At 45.2% G+C, this 21096-nt stretch overlaps 1 protein-coding gene across 1 annotated transcript in view; it reads right to left on the bottom strand.

Annotated features, from left to right (window-relative positions):
* Nucleotides 1–1652: 1652 nt before the first annotated feature.
* The window catches only part of ITGB3 (integrin subunit beta 3), a 36325-nt gene continuing 16881 nt past the window's right edge, over nt 1653–21096 (bottom strand). Inside the window, exons 9-15 of the mRNA XM_063080355.1 lie at nt 20385–20519; nt 16351–16780; nt 8750–8972; nt 7712–7812; nt 4965–5084; nt 2678–2844; nt 1653–1718 (exon numbers count right to left, since the gene is read on the bottom strand). Coding sequence (XP_062936425.1) covers nt 1653–1718; nt 2678–2844; nt 4965–5084; nt 7712–7812; nt 8750–8972; nt 16351–16780; nt 20385–20519 — 1242 coding nt within the window. The remainder of the gene's footprint in view (nt 1719–2677; nt 2845–4964; nt 5085–7711; nt 7813–8749; nt 8973–16350; nt 16781–20384; nt 20520–21096) is intronic.

Genomic DNA, 21096 nt, shown 5'->3' on the forward strand with positions numbered 1-21096 from the left:
GATTCCTTAGTTGCAACACTGAGGCCAGGACTCAGATTTTCTGGATCATCAGAACACTGTAAGTCTTTCCCTGTTCCCTGGGTGGTGGGGTGTGCTTCTTAATGTTAGATCAACATCAATGGAGCAACTGCTATTGCTGGGACAAAGGAGCAGTCCCTCCTCCTCTAGAAAGGCCTGTGTGTCCATGAGTCCGTCCCCACAGGCTTCCAGGATGAGAGCGCCCTTATAGACCCAGCAACTGGGCAGCAAGTTGCTATGAATGTTGCCAAGGGGGAGTGTATGTATCTCACCCAAGTCTGTGTGGTTTTTTATGTTTTCTTTCTTCATCGTCAAGTAACGTTCCAAATATAATGCAAGTACATTTTTATGCATGTTCCTTTAGATTAAGCAAACCTTATCATAGTTTCAGGTGCCCCAGTGAAAAAAATAAAATAAAATTGTACATGTGGCCTCTCAAATTAGAGACTGAGTTAAAATGAGGTTTCCAGCCCATAGAAGAACAGGCTACACATGCTGATACAACTGGCCCATCATTCCATCCTAGCACTTATACCCAGCAGACTCACGGGAATGATTCCTTCACAAGACACCCAAGAGGTAGATCAATGCATTCAGCCCCATGGATGGATGTGGCACACGGAAGTACAGAGTTGGGTGTGTGGAGGTGCCCTGGGCAAGGGATAGAAGGCCTAAAGGGTAGAACAAAACCTCTGGCTCTAAGCATGACACCAGCCCTTGGAGGAAAAATGTTTGGTCATGAGAGAAATCCCCAGTACACAGCAAATGTCTATAGCAGTAAGGGTGTGGAAGTAGGAGGTAAAGAGGCGGTGCTGGTCTAAGGGTGACACAACCTCTTCTAAACAAACCTCCAGGGTAGGGCTGCCTGTGAGGCACATCCAAAGGGTTGTGACTATGAAGTGGGGGGTGCTGGCACATCCCCCAGGCCATGCATGACCCCTGAGTGGTCCTGCCATCCACACTTCCAGCAGGTCAAAGAATTAGGTAGCAAGGATTCCCCTTATGAGGGAACCATAGCTGGACTGAGGTGACGGCAAAAGGCACAGGCAGTTCTGATGCCTAACTCTCCCTAACTCCTCTTTCAGCCTGAGGGAAAGGAACGTTGATAGAGGTACAGATGACACGACTGGGCGGCAAAGCCCAGCAGTTCCTACCATAGCTGCTGAATGTCAGGCTCAAGAACCATAAACTTATCAACTAAGGATAGAGCCAGGGCTTGGCACCTCTTCCTCTGAAACAAGAGGCCTCAGCTCTGCCCTTCTCTTCAGAGAGAATGGCCTGACAAGGAAAGCTGGCATCCCACTGAGGTAATGAAGAACACCTGCTCGGCTCCACAGGGCACCCTCAAGCTAAGCAGGAAGAATCCCTGCAGGGGGCATTCTGAGGACAAAGGCTGAGGAGTTCTACTTATAGGGACACATCACAAGTTTTAAATTACACATTCTCCACATGGAGCATACACAAGCGCGCATGCACACACACGCTCAGAGACCCACACTCCCATATACTGACATTCTCCCAACGCACCCCACTCCAAGCCCCAAATCCCGCCCCACAAGTACTGTAAACATGATGGCAGAGACTCCCACAATCCTGGAATAGTTTGATAATGATCTGAGGATAACTTCTCATCATTAAGTGCCCCGATAGGTGATATTGGTGAAGGTGGATGTGGCCTCTTTATACAGTGGATTGTTGGCCTGCAGAGAGAACAGAAAAGTGTCTTACAATGAATTCTCAGTCCTTCCCAGCCCTGAAGGATTAAATTTCATCTGAGAAGTCTGTCTGGCAGACCCTTCTCTGAAATATGCCATCAGTGAAATAGGTGTATGCCTATTATACTCACACTTTAGCTCTTAGATGTGATGAGCTAAAGGAGAATAGAGCGAAATTATGATATAGAAGGCTCCCAATAAATGCTTGTTTGATTGAATTAAATCAGGATAAACTGCAGAGAGCATAAGAGTAGAGTCTGATTTGGAAGCAATCATCCATCATTTGAGGAGAAAGAGAATGAGGTGGAATGACATCCTGCCACTACTCCTAAGAGGTTCACCCAAAAAGTAATTCCTTTAGTAACCTAATTCCCTCCCACAATCAGGCAAGCTACATAGCATCTCCATAAAATATTTATCTATAAAATGAGAATAATAATATTGCCCCTACATAGGGCTGTTATAGGGATGAAATAAGTTAATATGTAAAAAACATTTAGAACAGTTCCTAGTACATAGTAAATCCTCAATATATGTTAGGTGTTACATTTTTGCTATTTGTATTTAATGCTTTGGACTTCATTAGTATGTAATATACTATACTAGCACATTCTCAACATAAGTGTGTCTTGTCTCCTTCAATTGGAGACAAGTTTGCTCTGCTTCCCTCAATTGGAGAGTAAGTTTCTTCACTTCTGCAGTGTCAGAGCAGAGCTAGGCCCTATCTGTACTCAGTCAGTACTCACTGATATGGTGCGTGGTCACTGTGCGGTAGAGAAAGAATCAGGTGGTTTTCAGGAAGTCAGACCATCTCCCAATTTCCAGAACAGAGGACACCTGTAAAACTCTGGTGCTGACTGACCCTGGCCACCTGAAGCACCAGCTGCTTCCACTTCAGTTTCTCAAACCCATGACTTAAGGAAATGCCCAGCCCAGCCTCTTACTGTGTCCCATTTTGCTCTGGCTCGTTCTTCCTCAAATTTCGCAAACTCTTTCCGGTCGTGGATGGTGATGAGGAGCTTCCAGATGAGCAGGGTGGCAAGGCCGATGAGCAGAATGGCCCCCATCACTGAAAGCAGGACCACCAAGATGTCAGGGCCCTTGGGACACTCTATCAGGAAAAAGCACAGAGCAGAGTGGTTGTGAGTGAAGCACCAGTCACTTGAATTGGCTGTGAATAAGGTCTTCTGGACAAAGTGAGAAAGGTCTCTGAAGGAAAAAGGACAGTCTTAAAAAATAATTAAAAAAAAAAAAAAAAAAAAAAAAGGAACAGTCTTTACGACAGTAATCATCTGCCCTGAGTGGTTTAAATCCAGTGTCAGGCTAGTTACCCCTGGACAGAATCCAGCCCACTTGGTGTGGCCACTCAACTATTTATTTTAAAAACTGATTTTTGTTGTCTAATTGAATAATCAAGAGATTTTCCCCCTAAAATTTCAGATTATTAATCTTCTCTTAAAAAAAAAAAATCAAAAGATCCAGAAATGCTGGAACATACATTCCTACAGGACAGCAACTGGCTAGAGCTGAGGAGCAGCTGCACCTTTTAGTTGGGACGCATGTTTTCTAGTTTGCCAAAGTCCTCACCACCTTCCCTTTTCTCCACTAAATGGAGATAAAGTATGACTTGTCACTGTGTCTGTGCTACTGTGGATGTCAGAGTCACATTGCCTGGGTTTGAGTCCTAGTTTACCACTACTTTGCTACATGACCTTTGGTAAATTATTTAACCTTTCTGGTGTCTGTTTTCTGTTTCTCCATCTTTAAATGGTGAAAGTAATAGCACTGACTTAAAAAACTTGTTATGAGTAATAATTTTTTTTAATTGAAAGATAATTTGTTATACATACTTGTGGGGTACAAGTTGACCATCAGCAGTTGTATATAAAGTGTGATGGCCAGATCAGGATAGTTAGCTTATTCATCATCACAATATGCAATCATTCTTTGTGTTCATGAATCAATTTCCCATTAACCCTCACTCCTCCCCCTCCCTCCCCTTTCCACCTCTAGTAACCACAATTCTGTTCTCTCCTTCTAAAGATTCAATGTATTATTGTGATTGTTGTTTCTTTCTTTCTCTCTCTCTCTCTCTGAGGAATAATTCAGTTAAAAATAAATATTTAAGATCTCAGAGCACTGCCTAGCACAGAATACTAAGTGTTCAATAAATATCAGCTATTACTGTTACTGGTGTTCTTATAGCCAGCTGTTTTCACTAATTGATTTTACTTAGCCCCTGTAGGCATTTGTGTCTTATTATCCTGGCTCAGGTATTTACATTCCTGAGGGCTGTGAACCTAATGACCTTCTTGACATCCTTAGAGACTAGGAGGCCTGCCAGCCAAGACAATATTTTGGGTTCTTTCCCAAAATATTTAGTCATCTAAAATCATAACCCTATTGAAAGCTGACTTCCTGTTCAACCCCAGTCAACAACCAACAGAGGAACGTCACCCCTCTGAGGGTGAAGCTGAGTATACTCTGCAGAGCTCTGCTTCCCATAAACCTCAGATGTCTGACTAGTGACCTCACTCCAGTAACCTCAATTGTTATGAAACTAGGTGTTCGTATATATGGATACTGATGAGTCTGGAGAGGAAGTCACACCCACTTTCCACACTGTCTCCTGCCTTCCTCTCTAAACATACACCGTATGCTCACCACACACTACACAAAAACAGCCACCACCACAAATCCAAGCTGGCTATTTCCCAAACCACTAAATTACAACCTGTCTATAACTAAAGGAGTGCCTGGAGAGAGGCTGTGAGATTCCAGTGTCCAAGTTCCCAGACATTCTGGGAAAAGCAATTGTGAATTCTCTGGAAGACTGGGGTAGGGCTGACCCTCAAACCACAAAGTGAAGTCTGTTCAATTCTGCATGTCTGTATGGGCAGGATAGGTAGAGTGCCAGGATGTCTTCAGGGAGAAACAATCTTACCCAGCTGTCCTGAAAGGGGCGAGTGGCTTCATGGAAGCAGAAGTCAAGATCAGCCCTGCCTGCCACAGCAGTGGACCCATGGTAAGTGACCCAAGGTCAGGGAAGTCTGGGTTGGGTTGGCAGATTTAGCAACAAAAGTATAGGAAGCCCAGAAAGATATGAATTTCAGATAAACAAAAAAATTACTTTTTAGTGTAAGTATATATAAAATATTGCATACCAAATTCCTGCCTAACACGGTTCTCCCTCTCCCTGGTGAGGAGAGGGGAGCCTTGGAGTTTACTCACCTGGCTCTTCTACCACATACAGGATGGATTTTCCACTGGAGTCTTCATAGTACTGGAATCTGACGACACAGTCATCCTCATTCTTGTAGGTACAATTCACTGCATCCTTGCCAGTGTCCTCTGGGGGAAAGCAGGAGGTGGAGGAAAGAAAAATGGGTCAATTCCTTGGAAGATGAGGCCACCCCAAATGCCTCTCACAGTGTTGGGAAAGTATTTTATAAGAAATTTGTGCCTGACATTAGGCAAGATGCCTAGATTCAATGTGGCTGTCATGCCTGGCAGTTGTCACCCACTGACCCTCACTGATGTATTTTATCCCTCACTGGCCCTTTTTGGTTCTTATTCCTTCCTCTGGAAGGGACATGATATAACAATATTATACAATCTAATTCAAAGCCTGGCTCCACCACCTACCAGCTATGTGATCTTGGGTAAATTACTTCACCTCATCAAGTTTCTCTTGAAAACTATAAAAGGAAAACAATATCCCCACCTCACAGAATTGGTGGAAATTTAAACAGCATAAAGTAAACAGTATCTAACATACCGCATGTGTTCCCTTCCTTCTCTTTCCTTTCTCTACTTGCTCAATGATTTTCAGTAGGTTATTTGCGCAGCTTATGTATTTCTTCTATTTCTATTTCTGATCTGGTGTGCCTCCCAGAGCCATCCTCTCCTACCTGACTCCCACATGTTTTAGGCTTTATCCTTTCTAATTCTAAAGCCCATTATTCTGCCAATGACACTACGGGTTACCCTCTACCAGCTGCACTGTGCCCTACACTGATAAAACCAGATGGGTAAAACTGACACACGATGAGATTAAGCAAACGTAATAAAATCAAACAGCAAATAAGTGAGGGAGCAGGACTAGAACAGGAGTCTCAAACACATCCTACAGACATGAGGATCCAACAAACCTTCAGTAAACCAGTGGTATTACAGCACAGGAAAAAGAAGGGATTTCAGGATTAGGTTCTCATCTTAACTCACCACTCCTGCCTTGGGCCAGTTATTTAACTTTCCTGGGACTCAATTCCCTCACCCACAAAATGAAGATAACTATAGTACTATAGTTCCACTTCCGTACTTTGTTGGGAGAAGAATAAGATAATATATACAAAAGATATTTTTATAACTTTCATAAATTATAACATTCCATACAAATAAGCATTTATTTTTATAACTATTATGGTAGTAAAGGGGGGGGTAGAAAAATATTTATCAATTAACCTGTAATACCCACCTGGTCTAGATGATAAAAATATCACAACATCTCAGTATCCTCTCCCCTCTGAGCTAATCATAGCAAGCCTAGTGCTACGGTTTAAATGTGTCTAAAAAGTTCATGTATTGGAAATCCCCTTTGTTAAGAGTGTTAAGAGGATGGGAAATCCTATTACAGTAAGACCCCCATTGTTAAAGTGTTAAGAGAGTAGGAAATCCTATTATGGTGTTTGAAAGGTGGAGCCTTTAAGAGGTGATTAGAAGAGAGGATTATGCACTTGTGAATGGATTGGTTCTGATGGCTTTAAACCTCTCTCTTGACCAGCCCATTCTCACCTTGTGATACCCTGCATTGTTGTAGAGAACCACCACCAAGAAAAAGGCCCTCACCAGATGTGTTCCCTGGACTTTGCACTTCCCACCCTCCAAACTCTAAGAAATAAATTTTGATTCTCTATAAATTGCCTGGTTTCACGTATTCTGTTAACAAGCAACAGAAACAGACTAACACCTCGTCTCCTCCAGAAGAAAATATTGCGTCTTCAAACTCAATCCCCAAATCACCAACCTCACCCCAGACCAACTTCCAATATTAGCCAAAAGGTCCAGAAATCTGACTCTTTTACATTACACCCTCACCCAGAAGCTGACTGACTGGTTGTGTCTTACTGTGGATCTCACTGAAAATGTGTTTCCTGCTGTCACGGGAGATTGCTATCTTCAGAGAGACTGCCATCTTTTTGGCACCATCCAGTGCCTCACTGGCACAGATAACCATAGCAGGTGTGCCAACAGCAACAAAGATTATTTCCTTTAAAGTCAAGATGAAGTACAGACCAGAATAATTACAGGCAAGAGTTCTGCTCCCCACTGTTTGTATTTCTATCTGTCATATTTCAGGAGGGGCTCCAGAGAGCCAGAAGGGCATCAGTATAAAGATTTTGGTTCCAAATCCATAAGGGTGAAGGTTTCCCTCCAAACCAGCAAAGCTTTAAGCAAAAGCTTGGGCACTGCTTAACACTCTTACGTAAGGAAACTTGGCAAATGTTTACTAGCCTACCAAGCTAAGATATGACTACCATGGGCAACCACTTCCCAGCTCTATGCCTCACAGTTTCTTTATGCGTAAAACGGGGTATGTTACCTTCCTTTTCTTGGGGAGGTAAAGTTAGGTTTGCCTAATTTATACACCCTTTAAAAATTATTTTCAAGGCCAAAGGTTTGAATCCCTATACTGGCCAGCTGCTAAACAAACCAAAAAGTTACTTGCAGGCTCTTGCTGAGTCTGTGGGCTCTGGGAAGGAGAAGGGGAAAGGACTGCTGAACACATTAGTAGAGGTGCAGGAGGACTCTTGGGTACCAGCTTTCATCTAGTGCCTGTCATGCATCAGGCCCGCACAACATTCCTTGAGGTAGAAATTACTCTTCTATTTTACAGATGGGAGGTGGACAGGCTCTGGAACTGAATCAGAGACATTTGTAACCCTGATGTGTGGGACTCTAAGGCATGTTGAACTTACTAAGCTCATTCACTGACTCAATCTCATCCCGGCAGTAACGGCTGCAGGTGTTTTCCTCGTGTAGGACTCCCCGGTCAAACTTCTTACACTCCACACATTCCCTAAAGGAGACAGGACACAGCAATTAAGGCAGGGGAAGAATGAGCCTAAGTGTGTCCCAGTCTAAGTGTGTCCCAGTCCAGCTCCGACCTCCACGCACCCAGAAAGCAGCTCCACCTTAGTTAAAAAAAAAAAAAAAAATCTGTAAGACAGTCCTGGGGAGGCACCTAGATAAGTGTGGAGTTCAGGGGCAGGAGTGCCATCTTCACCCACAGGCAGGACCTGGCAGCCAGACACCCCCAGTTCTTTCATTAAATTTCTTCATATCCCACCCAGGGCTGTGACAGGAGGGTGAACCCTACACCACGTATGGAACCGTTAAAGTCAGAACTGGTCACATAATTTGGGGACCCAGTGCAAAATGAAAATATCAGGTCCCTTGTTCAAACCTTGCTAAGAATTTCAAGACAGTGACATTAAACCAAGCATGAGGCCCTTCTAATCACTGGGCCCTGCACAGCTGCACAGGTTGCACACCTGTGAGTCCGGCCCTGCTTAGACTTGGGCTAACTGGGGCTTCCTCTGACCCCTGAATGGGTGAGGTTTGTAAGGGCAAAATGCCCAGTTTCACACAGTGTCCTCTATAACTCTAGCCCCCACATCTTCCCCAGAATCAGAACATCAGCGCTGGAATGTTCTCCAGAAGTTATCTGGTTTAGCCTTTATCCCAGCTCAGAAGGATTCTGGATGCCACCCTAGGAGAAGGGTTTCTAAAACTGGAGTCCAGCTGGTACTACTCTGGCCCCTTCACAGTTGCCTCTACCTCCAACATCCCCAAAGCTTTCATTGGACAGAGCAGGGCTAGCCATTTGGCTGGAGCAGACTCGTCTCCCAAAGCTTTGTTGAGTAAGAGGCAGAACCTGGAGAATTGGGGATTGTAGTCTACGAAACCCTCTTCCACCCCCCAGCCTCCCAACTCTCTCCAAACTGCCCACTCACTTCTTAAAGGTGCAGGCATCCGGGCAAGTGGGACACTTCTCACAGGTGTCCCCATAGGAACCCGGCTGGATGCAGATACAGCTGCCACATTCACACTTGCCCCGGCCACTGCACAGCAGCCCGTTGCTGGACATGCAGGTGTCAGTGCGCGTGGTACAATTGCAGTAGTAGCCAGTCCAGTCGGAGTCACACAGGCAGTCCCCACAGCTGCACTGGCCGTGGCCTGAAAGCACAAAGCCCAAGAGTGTGGACCAGCTGGTGAGGGTCCCTACCCCCACAACAACAGGCTACAAATAGTCACCCTGCTCCTCCCACCAGACAGAAAATGATCCCCCAAGTTAGAAGGGAACTGGCTCACTACCGGGGGAGCCGTACCCAGTAGGATAAACTCAGTTCTCTAGGTGTCACAAGTTAGGGCAGAACTTGGTCTGAGTCACTGCAGAGCAATGGAGTCTCAGGAGCTAAGTCTCCCAGGCCTCCCACCCTTCCGTTTGCCCTACTTTGGAGCCCTCTGCCTTCTCTGCCAGCTTCTAGTCTGAAGACTACAAGCAAGCTCTTGAGTCCTGAGGGCTCACATAGCACTAAGCCACAGCCCCAAGCCCATACAGGGCACTCAGTGGCCTTCATATTATGACCTGATGATGGCAAAAGGCCCCTCAGGCCCCAAAACTCCCTATGACCTGACACAGGGCTGCTCTCCTCTCCTACTTGACCTGAGAGGCCCACCATTACTGACATTGTCATTACCCACCCAGTTATGTTAGCCAACAACATAGGCTCCAGTTTGGACAAGCTGGCCCCCTTCTACTAACAAACCAGCCACCACTGTCCGTTATTCCACTTCTCAGATCAGGTAGGTATCACCTCGCAAGGTGAGCAGCAGGGCTCTGAGGGAGTGGACACAGGACAGGAAAACTGCAGTGCCAGGAGAACAGAGGAAAGACGAGATCCAGAGCACAGGATTATGCCAAATGCCTGAGAAGAGAAGGTGCACACAGGGTACCCTGAGTGCATGGGCAGATGGGGTGGGGCCTCCAAGGGGCAGGGAGGGCACTGAGAGCCCATGGAGTTGGTCAGTGAAGCCAAGTAAGCACGGAGAACAAACGCAGCCTACCTCACAGTTTGCCGGGGACCAGTGCTGTTCAATTAACCCCATAAATGTCATAGAGAAAAGAAGTCAGAAAATAAGAGAAGCAGGGCTGGCTGGGTAGCTCAGTTGGTTAGAGCGTAGTGTTACAACACCCAGGTCAAGGGTTCAGATCCCTGTACTGCCAAAAAAATAAATAGAAGCAAAATGAAAAAAAGAAGAGAGATTTTCCTAAGGCGAACAGCAGTAGAGATAGTCGCTAGCAATCCCCTCACGTAGCCCAGCAGCCTCCCCTGAGTCTCTGTTGGTTCATGCTTGTTCCTGCCTCTGCACTCAAAAGCTACAGAGACATTTACCACAATTAAACATTTAAAAATAAATTAATTTTTATTTTTTTAAGTTGCAGACACAGTTCAACTGTCTCCGGCTTCACCAACACAACCTGTCTTTTTTGTCCTAGTTCTCTTCTCAATCTGACCTCATGACATCATATGTAGCCCTGGGAGTGTAGTGAAGCAGGCTTGGAAAGCTTTTAGGGAAGAGAACTGTATCTATTTTCCAAACCAACCAAGGAGGTAAATAAACATTCCCAGTGGAAGGAGGTGCCAACAATAACCACAACAATGATAATGGCCACAAACATTTGAGCATTTAATATGTGCCAAGTTCTTTAGTATGTGATCCTATTCATCTTGTTTTTGTTTTGTTTTGTTTTGTGACCAGTAAGGGGATTGCAACCCTTGGCTTGGTGTCATCCGCACCGCGCTCAGCCAGTGAGCGAACTGGCCACCCCTATATAGGATCCGAACCCACAGCCTCAGCGCTCCCAGCGCCGCACTCTCCCAAGTGAGCCACAGGGTGGGCCCCTATTCATTTCTTAAAACAACCCTGTGCGGTCAGAGAAGTGAAGTAACCTGCCCAAGGCCACACAGCTTATAAATGGCAGGGTTGGAGGTCAAACTGAAGTCACTCTGACTTCAGATCCCAATTGCTTAGCCTCTATGCAGTATTGTAAGCAATGCTTTTCCCTATTTATACTATTATGGTCTTTCCAGAAGACTCCTGTAACTCACAGAAAAAATGGCCAGTAGGTGATTCTATCACCAGTATAAGATGGAGCCAGTTTTAATGAAATATTCTTCAATTTGACCAATGGAGGAAGAAGAGAGCTAAAGTAGGAAGGAGGGAATCATGAAAAGTCCAGTAATTAGGCTTGATCCCAGTGAAAATGTTCGAGGAGAGAACATTTTAGGAATTCAAATGTACTGAACTACTGTATTCAAGCAGATGGGACAGAAAGTGAGTTTCTGACTGCTGAGTTTCTGGGCCTCAATGCAGATGTTTCTACCCCCTGCCCCAACCCTGGTCCTGTCTTCAGACAATTAGGTCATCTCCCCTTCTCCAGGATATCCTCTATTTGGTCCACCCTTCCTCGCTGGCCAGGATTCTCTTTCTAAAGCATGATTTCTCAAACTTGGTACTTTTTGATATTTTAAGCCAGATAGTTCTTTGTTGTGAGGGGCTGTCCTGTACATTGTGGAATGTTCAGCAGCCTCCTTGGACTCTACCCACTTGATACCTACCCACCTTTCCAGTTGTGACAATTAGAAATTTCACCAGACACTGCCAAATGTCCCCTGGGAGACAAAATAGCTCCTTCCTCCCAGTTGACTCCATACTGCGTAAAGGATCAAGTCCAAAGTCTTTAGCAAACATTCAACGATGGGCTCAGCCTGCTTCCAGCTTCACATCTTGTCACCCAGCTCACATCACCACACATTATCCACCACACTGATAATCTTCTGCGCTATCCTTGTATGCTCATGTTTCTGTTCATGCTGTTCCCTTTCGTCCTGTGATCACTACCGAACTCCTACTTACTCCTTAAGGCCCAATTCAAATGTTCCATCTTCTCTGTAACTTTTTCTGACCTCCCCTGGCAGAATCAACTGTCTGTTCATGTGTTCTCCTAGCACTTTATATCTACCTCTGTTTCTACCCTTGTTTTATGGCCGTTTGTTTGCCTGTTTTCCCTTTCTAGATTGTGAGCTCCATGATGGCAGAGAACATGTTAAACTAATTCTCCCATTAATAGTGATTAGCATGAAATCTGTTACAAAGTAGGCATACAATTAATGTTTGTTCACTTATCCCTTCATTCAACAAATATTTTTTGAGCTCATACCAAATGCTAGGCAATGGGGATTTGACAATGAACAAGACAGACAAGGTCCCTACTATCATGGAGCTGCAACCCTGTTAACTTCCTGGTAAACACAAGCACATTCACAACATGTGCCTTGGGTTGTATTACTGTAGTGTTGCAAAGAGCCATAAGGTCTAGCGGGAAAGCCTATTCACATTACCACATGAGTGCAGAAGTGGGTTGGAGACTGGGTGGGGGTCAGACTGCTTAAAGGCTGGCATTAACTCGCAATACCGTATCCCGCTAATATTCATTTTAAAAGGTTTTAAAAGTTGGTTCATAAACCCTACAGAAAGGTGACTCACTCCCCAGGACTCTCAATCAGGAAGAAGTGGATGAACAATAAAAATCTGATTGTTAATTAGAGGAAAAACAGGGCAAAAAGGCAGTAACGTGAGTGGGACTGGAAACCATGTCACTGTGTGAGCAGATGGACCCTAAGTAGGTAGGAGAGAGAGTGGTACATGGCCAGGCTCAAATAGCAACCAGCTGGCACCTCCTGCTGCCTAGTGTCCCCAGTGGGTCTGACCAGTGTCTCTCTTGGCCACTAAAGGACCCTCTGCTGGTGGCCTCAGCACCATACTCTAGTAAGTAACCACACTGGCATTCAAGACTCAGACACACCTTTGCCACCTTGGGAAATGCTTGTTTCCTGAGAAGGATTGAGGAACATAACCCCACCTGTCCCAGCTACCAAGTATATCTGGAGAGTAGGGATGTTGGGCTGGCAGAAGGGTGGGGAAGGCAGAAAGACTTTGTGTCTTGTGGTTGGATTTTCTAGAAGTACAGCTTGTGGGGAGGATTCTTCTTCAAATGACTTACTGGGGAAGTGGAGGGGAGAGAGGGAAACAGCATAGCACAGGAGTCAAGAGCCGGCAGGAATGTGGTCTCGGACAGACACTGCCTTCATCCTGATCCCAGGGTGGGTTTCAGAGCATGAATGGCACCACATCTCCAGGCAAAGAGACTGGCCTTGTGTAACCCCTTGTCCATCAGTCTTCGGCCAACATCTGGGGGCAATGCTCCAGAGAAGGGGCAGCTGTGAGCTATTACCAGCCTGCTCTCACAGGAGGTGGGGGCTGGGCTTGCCAGCCAGAAGAGCAGGGCCCCACAGTGTCCACTGTGCCTTGCTTTTTGGTTATGGCTCCTGGATCGGGAAAGACTGACACCACAGAGACCTGGCAGCACCCAGAGGCCTCCACTTCCTCAAAAACTCTGTCCCATAGTGTTTCCTTTGTGAGGCTAAACAAAGTGATCTTTGACAAGATGGTCTGCCGGGCCAGCCGGGGAATGAGGTTGGGAGTAGAAGTGGTAGGCCAGAGCCAACAGGCTGACCCCAAGCCCTGGCAGGGTCAGCCCTTAAAAGGAAGCCACAGTGTGGTAATGTCACAGGACCGGTGCCCCTTCAGCAAAAGGGAGGCTGAGCATGGGTTCATAGGGAAGTGAGGGGAAGGGGGCGAGAAATGAAGAGGAAAAAAGGAGGAAGGGTAGGAGAGAGAGGAGGAGGAGGGGAGGAGGAAGGGAGAGGAACAGGTGTTTCAGGTCAGAGGGACTGTGATCATTCCCCCTATATACTTAGACCTTTGGGGCTGATGCATCACTCCAATTCTCTCCTTTATCAGACATCCCACCTCCTCTATGAAGCTGCGCAAGCATCCCCTGTGCACAAAGGGCCTCTCTCCGGTGTACTCCTATAACACTCCCCAAGGACACCTCATTTCTGGGATCTGGCAGACTCTGCCTCATGTTGTTAATGAAGGGCAAAACTGATGCCTCTCTATCCTATTCCACTACAGCACAGAACAAGATAACTGAGAGTGCCTGATTGATCTGTGTTCGTGGATATAGCAGGTGGAAAATTCCTTTGAGGACAAGTATGCCCTCCCTGATGTTTAAGGCAGGGGTGCTGATAATGGGCAACCATGAAAACCATGCCTCCAGTAGGGGGAGGACAGGGGGATGGCCAGGGAACCAGCTGCCATGCTTCAAGGCCAGGAGGTAGGGCAATGGCCAGGTCACAGCACTCCTGCCTCATGAGGCCCTGCTGGTGGCAAAGAAGAGACCACAGGGCCAGCAGCTCTGGGAGAGACAATGAGGAGCTGGGCTATAAGCTCTGAGAGGTCAGGGATCACATGTGACCCCTTGTTCACCCAGATGGACTGAATGCTGGTACAGAGAATGTGTGCCCTTGAGTACCTGTTACTGGAAAATGTGGTGATGGCACTACAGGGTCCAGACCTGAGGCCGTTGGGCACCAACCCCCTGGCAAGAAGTGGTGAAGGGAGCTGCAGCGGCTGCCTAGGGCTCCCTCATGGGCTAGACTGGAGCACACTGAGGATGAGCTGTTCTTGCACCGGTGGAGGCAGGAACTGGGGTTGCTGACCCAGGCAGCTTTGTTCTGTGGCTTCAGTGGGGCTGGCAGCCAGAGGAAACACACTCTGGCTGGGATCCCTCCCCACAGTGCTCACCCCACAACAACCAGGCCAGGGAGGAGTCGTGGGGGTACGCTGGCAGGCCATCTGTGGGCCTCTCCTAGGTCAACCCTCTCCCCTTCAGTCCCAACCTTCTCCCCATCAGTCTCCCGCTTCAAACTTACCCATTTTCTTTGGTACTTTGAATATGATGTAAACATTATTAAACATTAAAATGAACTGAAATTCCTGCCTCCCTAACTCAAACTGCTATTGTTTGCATGTGTTCATCTGTGTGTACTGGATCTCTCTCTCCCCTAATCCCTCTATTGCTTTCTTTCAAACTCTCCCTCAATTTTGTTGGCATGAGTAAAGGAAACAATTTTTTTTAAAAGTCATTTTTATGTTACATGGGTATGCTTTAGAATGACATAGTTTTGCCTTTCTAATCAAGCTTTTTTAAAGGCTGATGTTAGTGTTAAAGTGAACATCTGTGGATGAGCTCAGCTGGTTGGAACCCCAATGCAATGAAGCCAGTCTGGGACATGGGATCACCACAGAAAACAATTATAATCTCTTTGTTCAACTGGCCACACAATACACTCATAACCCAGTCCCAACCAACTTGCAAATTCTGCAGTTTGTCTGTGATTATGGCCTAGCAAAAACCTATCCACAGTCACCAGGAACTTAGACTTTCTACTTAACCTCTGAGAGTGATGTTAGCATGTTTGCAGATAAAGACTACGTTAACATTAGTTCAACAACTTCTCGCTGGGGAAGTACCCCAGAAGTGGAGAAACCAGTTTGAGATTATCAGTGGGCCTCAGGATTTTACTGAATTTCATAATGAGAATAGCAGCTCAGCATCCTGCAGGCAGATGGACTCAAAATCGTAACTCCAGTCTATAGTCAGTGACTCCCTGGCACTGCTACCCAAAAGAACTTTCTGCCATGTTAAAATGTTCTAAATCTGTGCGGTCCAATATGGTAGCCATTAGCCACATGTGGCTACTAATTGACTAAGGAAGTACAGTTTAAATTTTATTTTAATAATTTAAGTAGCGACATGTGGCTAGTGGCATATGGAACAGCACAGATCTAAAATCCAAAAAGTAATAGTAGTACCAATGATAATAAGGATAATAAAATGGTGCTAACATTTAACAAGAGCATGTCATTTTCCAGACATTGTTCTAAGTCTATTAGCCCATTAAATGTTCTAATGTCTTAGGGCTGGCCTGTGGCTCACTTGGGAGAGCGTGGTGTTGACAACACCAAGTCAAGGATTAAGATCCCCTTACCAGTCATCTTTTTTTTTTTTTTTTTAAAGTTCTAATATCTTGCATGCATACTACATCCAAATCTCTTGTGATAAAAAGATAAGTTCATGTAAAATTACTAACGTTACTACATATTCTGAATTATGTGTTTTATAAGTCTACAAATACTAAAAATTTAATTATCATCAGTGGGTGATTTTTTTTTTTTTAACCTGAAAAAGGGATTGGTCCTCATACTCAAAAAGATTAGGAACCACTGACTTAAGACATTAGCAGAAAGAAAGAAAGAAAATATATATATATAAGCCGAGTGGACAGATAAAAGAATAAAAAAACTATCTTGATCTGGAAGTTTCCCCACTCATTCCCACCCTGTTCTAAGAGGGAGAGAAGCCTCTGGAAGCAGAGGCTCATTTTAGCTTCCTTGTACCCCATGAGCAAGGAACTGAATGAAATTAAGGAGAACTTCGTTTCCGTTTTTCTGCCACTAGAGTGGAACACCATCTACTCAGCTCTGCCCACCTCTGCCCACCTCAAGCCCTCTCCTATGTTTCCAGGGCTACAGGTGTGTACATGTGGGTACCAGGATGGGAGAGGCATTTAGTTCTACTCACCTGAGCACATCTCCCCCTTGTAGCGGACACAGGAGAAGTCATCACACTCACAGTACTTGCCCGTGATCTTGCCAAAGTCACTGCTGTGGCAGACACACTGGCCACAGAGGCATTCACCCCGCTGGCTGCAGATGGGCTGGCCCTCCCGGGGGCTGCACTCGTCCTGCTGGGAGGGGCGGTAGTCCTCCTCTGAGCACTCGCACTGGGACCCCAGCCAGCCAGGCCCACAGCGACACACCCCACACTCGAAGGTCCCATTGCCATTGTTGCAGCGGTGGCTGTGAGGCTCAGCCTGGGCCTGGCAGGCACAGTCGCAGTCAAAGGTGACCTGGACAGTGAGGCTGTCCTTGAAGCCCACAGGCTTGATGGTGAAGGACTTTTCCTTCTCCTGGGGACAGCCACGCACCTTGGCCTCGATACTGAAGCTCACCTGGATGGAAAGCAGGATGCATTCAGACACAGGTGGCCCCAGTTAACACTCCAGCCCTGGAGGAAAAGAAGGTGTTCCCTGCCTGCCAAGGAATACCCAGTTGGGTGTTTTGTCCTCCCAGAATCTGGAGTTCCCCTGTCTTCCCATTTATCAAGGTCTGCAAAGCAAAAACAAGAGGATGGTTGTGCCACTGTGATATATCTAGCTGGAAGCAGAGACATCATTTACAGTCAAGAAATAGAAAGCTGTTTTTATTCCATAGGTGAGATAAACCAGCTCAAGCAGAACAGAACCTGTGAACTTGGGAACACTGCTCTGGCCACCTAAGCTAGCTGGACTGATTATACAATATCAGTAAGAGAGGAGATCAAATGTGCACATCATAAGGAAACGATTAAGTTTTGCAAAGATGAATAGGCTAATTTCCCTGAATAGATCAACATATGTAGTATACATGTATTGAAATATAACTGTGTACCCCACAAATATGTACAATCAATATATTTCATTAAAAAAATTTTTGTCAAATTCCAGATGGACAAAAAAATAATATCAGTAAGACACACAAAGCACTATTTTGCACCACATAATGCCACATGGTGGTCAATGATAAACTCGGTATTCACTGTTCAATTTCTACATAACATTTCATCACAGGCCAATATTTCTTTCATGGGGTGTGTGCACATGTGCCTAGAAGATGGGCAGATCAATAGATTGATAGATAAATCAATAGAAAGACTGATGGATCAAAAGATCTATTTCCCTCCTTTCCTTCCTCCATCTCCACCAACCCCTCTCCCCTTAGGCAGAAGCACAGGAGAACCAACTAATAAGGAAAGCCACAGAGGACTGGAGGGGCAAAATGAACATTTGCATTCTTAAATTCCATGAGGTAAGGTATTTTTGCCTGTTCCATTTGCTGTTGAATCTTCAGCAGCTACCTCAATGCCCAGCACATAGTCAGTGCTCTATAGGTATTTATAGATGATGCTGCCATTTTACATTGTGGAGAAAAGAAAAGCATTATCTTGGGGAGGCTGGAGATTGGTTAGGGGCTGAAGGCAAGAAATATTTTCATTTGCAAATCAACTGTGTATACACAAACAGAGATAACCAAAATGCAAGTTCTAAAAAACATCCCGATAGGTAGTCTAGAGCCTCACCAGCCACAAACAAGATGGTGTCCTCCTACCTCTGAGTCTGGGCTCAGCTCATTTTGACACTGTGTTTGGGAGGCTTCAAAGGGAGTCCCCACTTCAAACCTCCCAGCAGGTTCGACTCATTTGACTCCAAAGAAGGTCTACTCACAACAGCCCTGCAATCACAGGAGGAGCCAGCCACATTCGTGTTGGGGAGACAGATAGAGAGACAGAGAGAGAGAAAGTTGACCAGCAAAGCCTTGAGGGAAATGTAGTCCAAGGCCAGAAAGGGGATATTACTGGTAATAGAAGGACTATCTCTAAAGTAGATTGCTACGCAGTGGAACTGCCCAGTGGGGCTGCTCCCTTGTGCATCCTTGGAGACTGCACCTGCCTCATCCTTCAGAAGGCCCGGAGGCCCCAGGCTCAGCCTGAGTTCTAGGATGGCACTTTAGCCCCAGCATCCACATTGCAGTACTGTGTCATTTCCCCAGTAGCAGGTTGTTAAGTGACCAGACTTTACGTGATTCTCCATTGAAGCAAGATGGTAGTGAAAGAAGTGGGAAAGGAAGTCTGTCCAGAAGAAGACTGAGAATATGATGAGCAGACAGAGAGTCAGCAAGACTTGGGAGGCAAGTTGCATCCATCTCCAATAAAGCACAGACTAAGGAAAAAAGCAGTAAGTATAAGAAAACTGGAAGTACACTTCTTCTGATCTCAGACCTTATATGTTTTTAAGGCAACACCCTTTTGAAGTTTTGAGTTTGAAACACAATTTTCTGTTTTGTTTTTTGGAGGCTGGCCAGTTCAGAGATCTGAATCCATGACCTTGGTGTTATAAGGCTGCCCTCTAAACATCTGAGCTAACTGGCCAGCCTGAAACACAATTTTGACTGACTTACCAGAGAACTCACAGAGAATTTACACCTCATAGCACATCAGAAATTATCATTCTGTAGCGAAGACCACAAATAAAGTCAACGTTAACAAATGCTTTTAAAAAGTTGGGATATCAAAGAATTCATACTAAAGAAAAAGACATTTGTATGATAAAAAGATCGTGCCCAAGAAAAGAACAGAAGCAAACGGCAAAGCTGAAACTGTAGATACATTTCCACTAAAACTGGGAACAGAAAACAGATGCTCATTCTCGTTGCTATCAGCACAGATCTGGAGATCTTCACATTGTAATAAGAAAAATAAGTGGTAAGTATTGGAAAGAAAGAGACAAAAATTGATGATATGATCATCTCCAAATAATATAAAACTCTTGTGGGATTGACTCAGCAGAGCAGAAGAGATTCCAGAAAGAGACTTATACATTTATTGGAATTTGGAATATGATAGTAGCAGCAGCAGGAGAAAATAATAGACCATGGGGGAAAAAAATAGACCGTGAACTATACACAAAAGAAAGATCCACGGGGATTAGAAACAGGAATATGAAGAAGCCATATAAAATGGTTATGACTTTGGGAGTAGGAAAACATTCCTTGCAACAAATTGAAAAATACGCAACAATTCTATGCTAGGGAAATATGTACCAGGATATTTAGTACAGTTTGATTTGTAGTAGCCAACAATCAGAAACAACATAAACACCCATCAGAAACAAAATGGAAACGTCTTATGAGAGAATGCTATATATCTGTAAAATACAACAAGTGAGATCCACATGTGTTAACAGAAAGATCTGAGAAACCATGTTGAAGGGGAAAAATCAAGTCTCAAAAGCACACATATAGTACAATATCTTTTTGTAAACTTGAACTAAAACTTTGCTCATGAAATTTAGTACTATATGTGGGCAATGAATATATGTATGTGTGTAAATGTTTTTGAAAAGAATCAGAGGGATACAGGCCAAACTTGATAGCGGTCACCTAGGAAGAAAGGAAAGGGAAGGGAGTGGCTGGGGGGGGGTGGGGGTCAAAGATTTCTCTTAAATAGAAAAGACTGTAAGTACATATAGGAAGATACTGATTAATTCTGAATTGCGGTATATGGATATCTTGTCTTATTTTTGTACTTTTCTGTATTTTTAACATTTCTCAAAACTGAATGGAGGTGAGGATGGGAAGGCTGTACCTGTAGAAATCATGTTATAATCGATTCATTCCCAATCAAATACTGAACTTTTTATAGAAAATATTTCTAGAATTTTATCAACATGTGGATGGACTTGTTCTCTGTGTAATCTGAAATTTTCTATTTTATTAAAATTTTAAATTACAGCATAAACAAAAATAAAATAAAATTTTAGAATCCTGATAATGATGTCCACGTAGAGAAGGCTTAGGCAACGGAAGCCTCGGAGGAAAAGGCTGGCGCTCCATCACATCTAACTTGTGATGGCGTCAGGAAGAAGGCACAGGGGAGGGCAGGGCCGGGGTGCCCACCAACGCCCTGGAGCACAGGCCAGGGTCAGAGCTGCAGCTTCAGCCCCCACCCCGCCCCCTTACCGTGTCTCCAATCTTCAGTCCCACACAAGACTTGAGGCCTGGGATGACCTCATTGTTAAGGCAGGTGGCATTGAAGGATAGAGACACCTCCTCAGGGAGGTCACGTACTTCCAGCTCTACTTTAGAGCGGATTTTCTGAGCAGAAAAGGGCAAAAGAGAATAAGGAAATGAGCTGAAAGGAAATGGGCAAGAGCCAATTCCATCCCAAGCAAAATCTACCAGGTGGCTCTGGACTCACCCTGGCAGTGCCAAATGCTGAGGTTTGCCTGAAGCTGCTGGAGCACCTCTAGGAGCCTGTTTCCTGCCCAGGAACCTGCTCCCTGTTTCTGTCCCCACAGTGTGTAGGTGAGCCTGGGTAAAACCTAAACCAGCTACACCCTCCTGCAGGCCTCAACAATGTGCAAAAGGAGAGTGCCAATACTGGTTACCCTGGGTAGGAGCACTTTCTATCTAATATTTAGTCAACCTCGGCATGGCTCAGCTCCTTTCTCCTCTGTTGATGGAGCCCAGCTCTCCCTCACTCTGCCTCCCACAACTTCAGGTTCCTGCTCATCTCCATCTAATCACTGTCCCCACCCCCACCCTCAGGCTGGCCATTGCCTGGCATCTTGGAGAACAAGAGGAAGCCAGTATGGCTGCATGGTGGACTGGCAGCCAGGACGCCCAGACTTGATGTGCATAAGCTAAGTGAGGTGGACTCTCAGCAGGCACA

This window comes from Cynocephalus volans, chromosome 16 (genome assembly GCF_027409185.1).
Source record: "Cynocephalus volans isolate mCynVol1 chromosome 16, mCynVol1.pri, whole genome shotgun sequence".
NCBI classification, from domain to species: domain Eukaryota; kingdom Metazoa; phylum Chordata; class Mammalia; order Dermoptera; family Cynocephalidae; genus Cynocephalus; species Cynocephalus volans.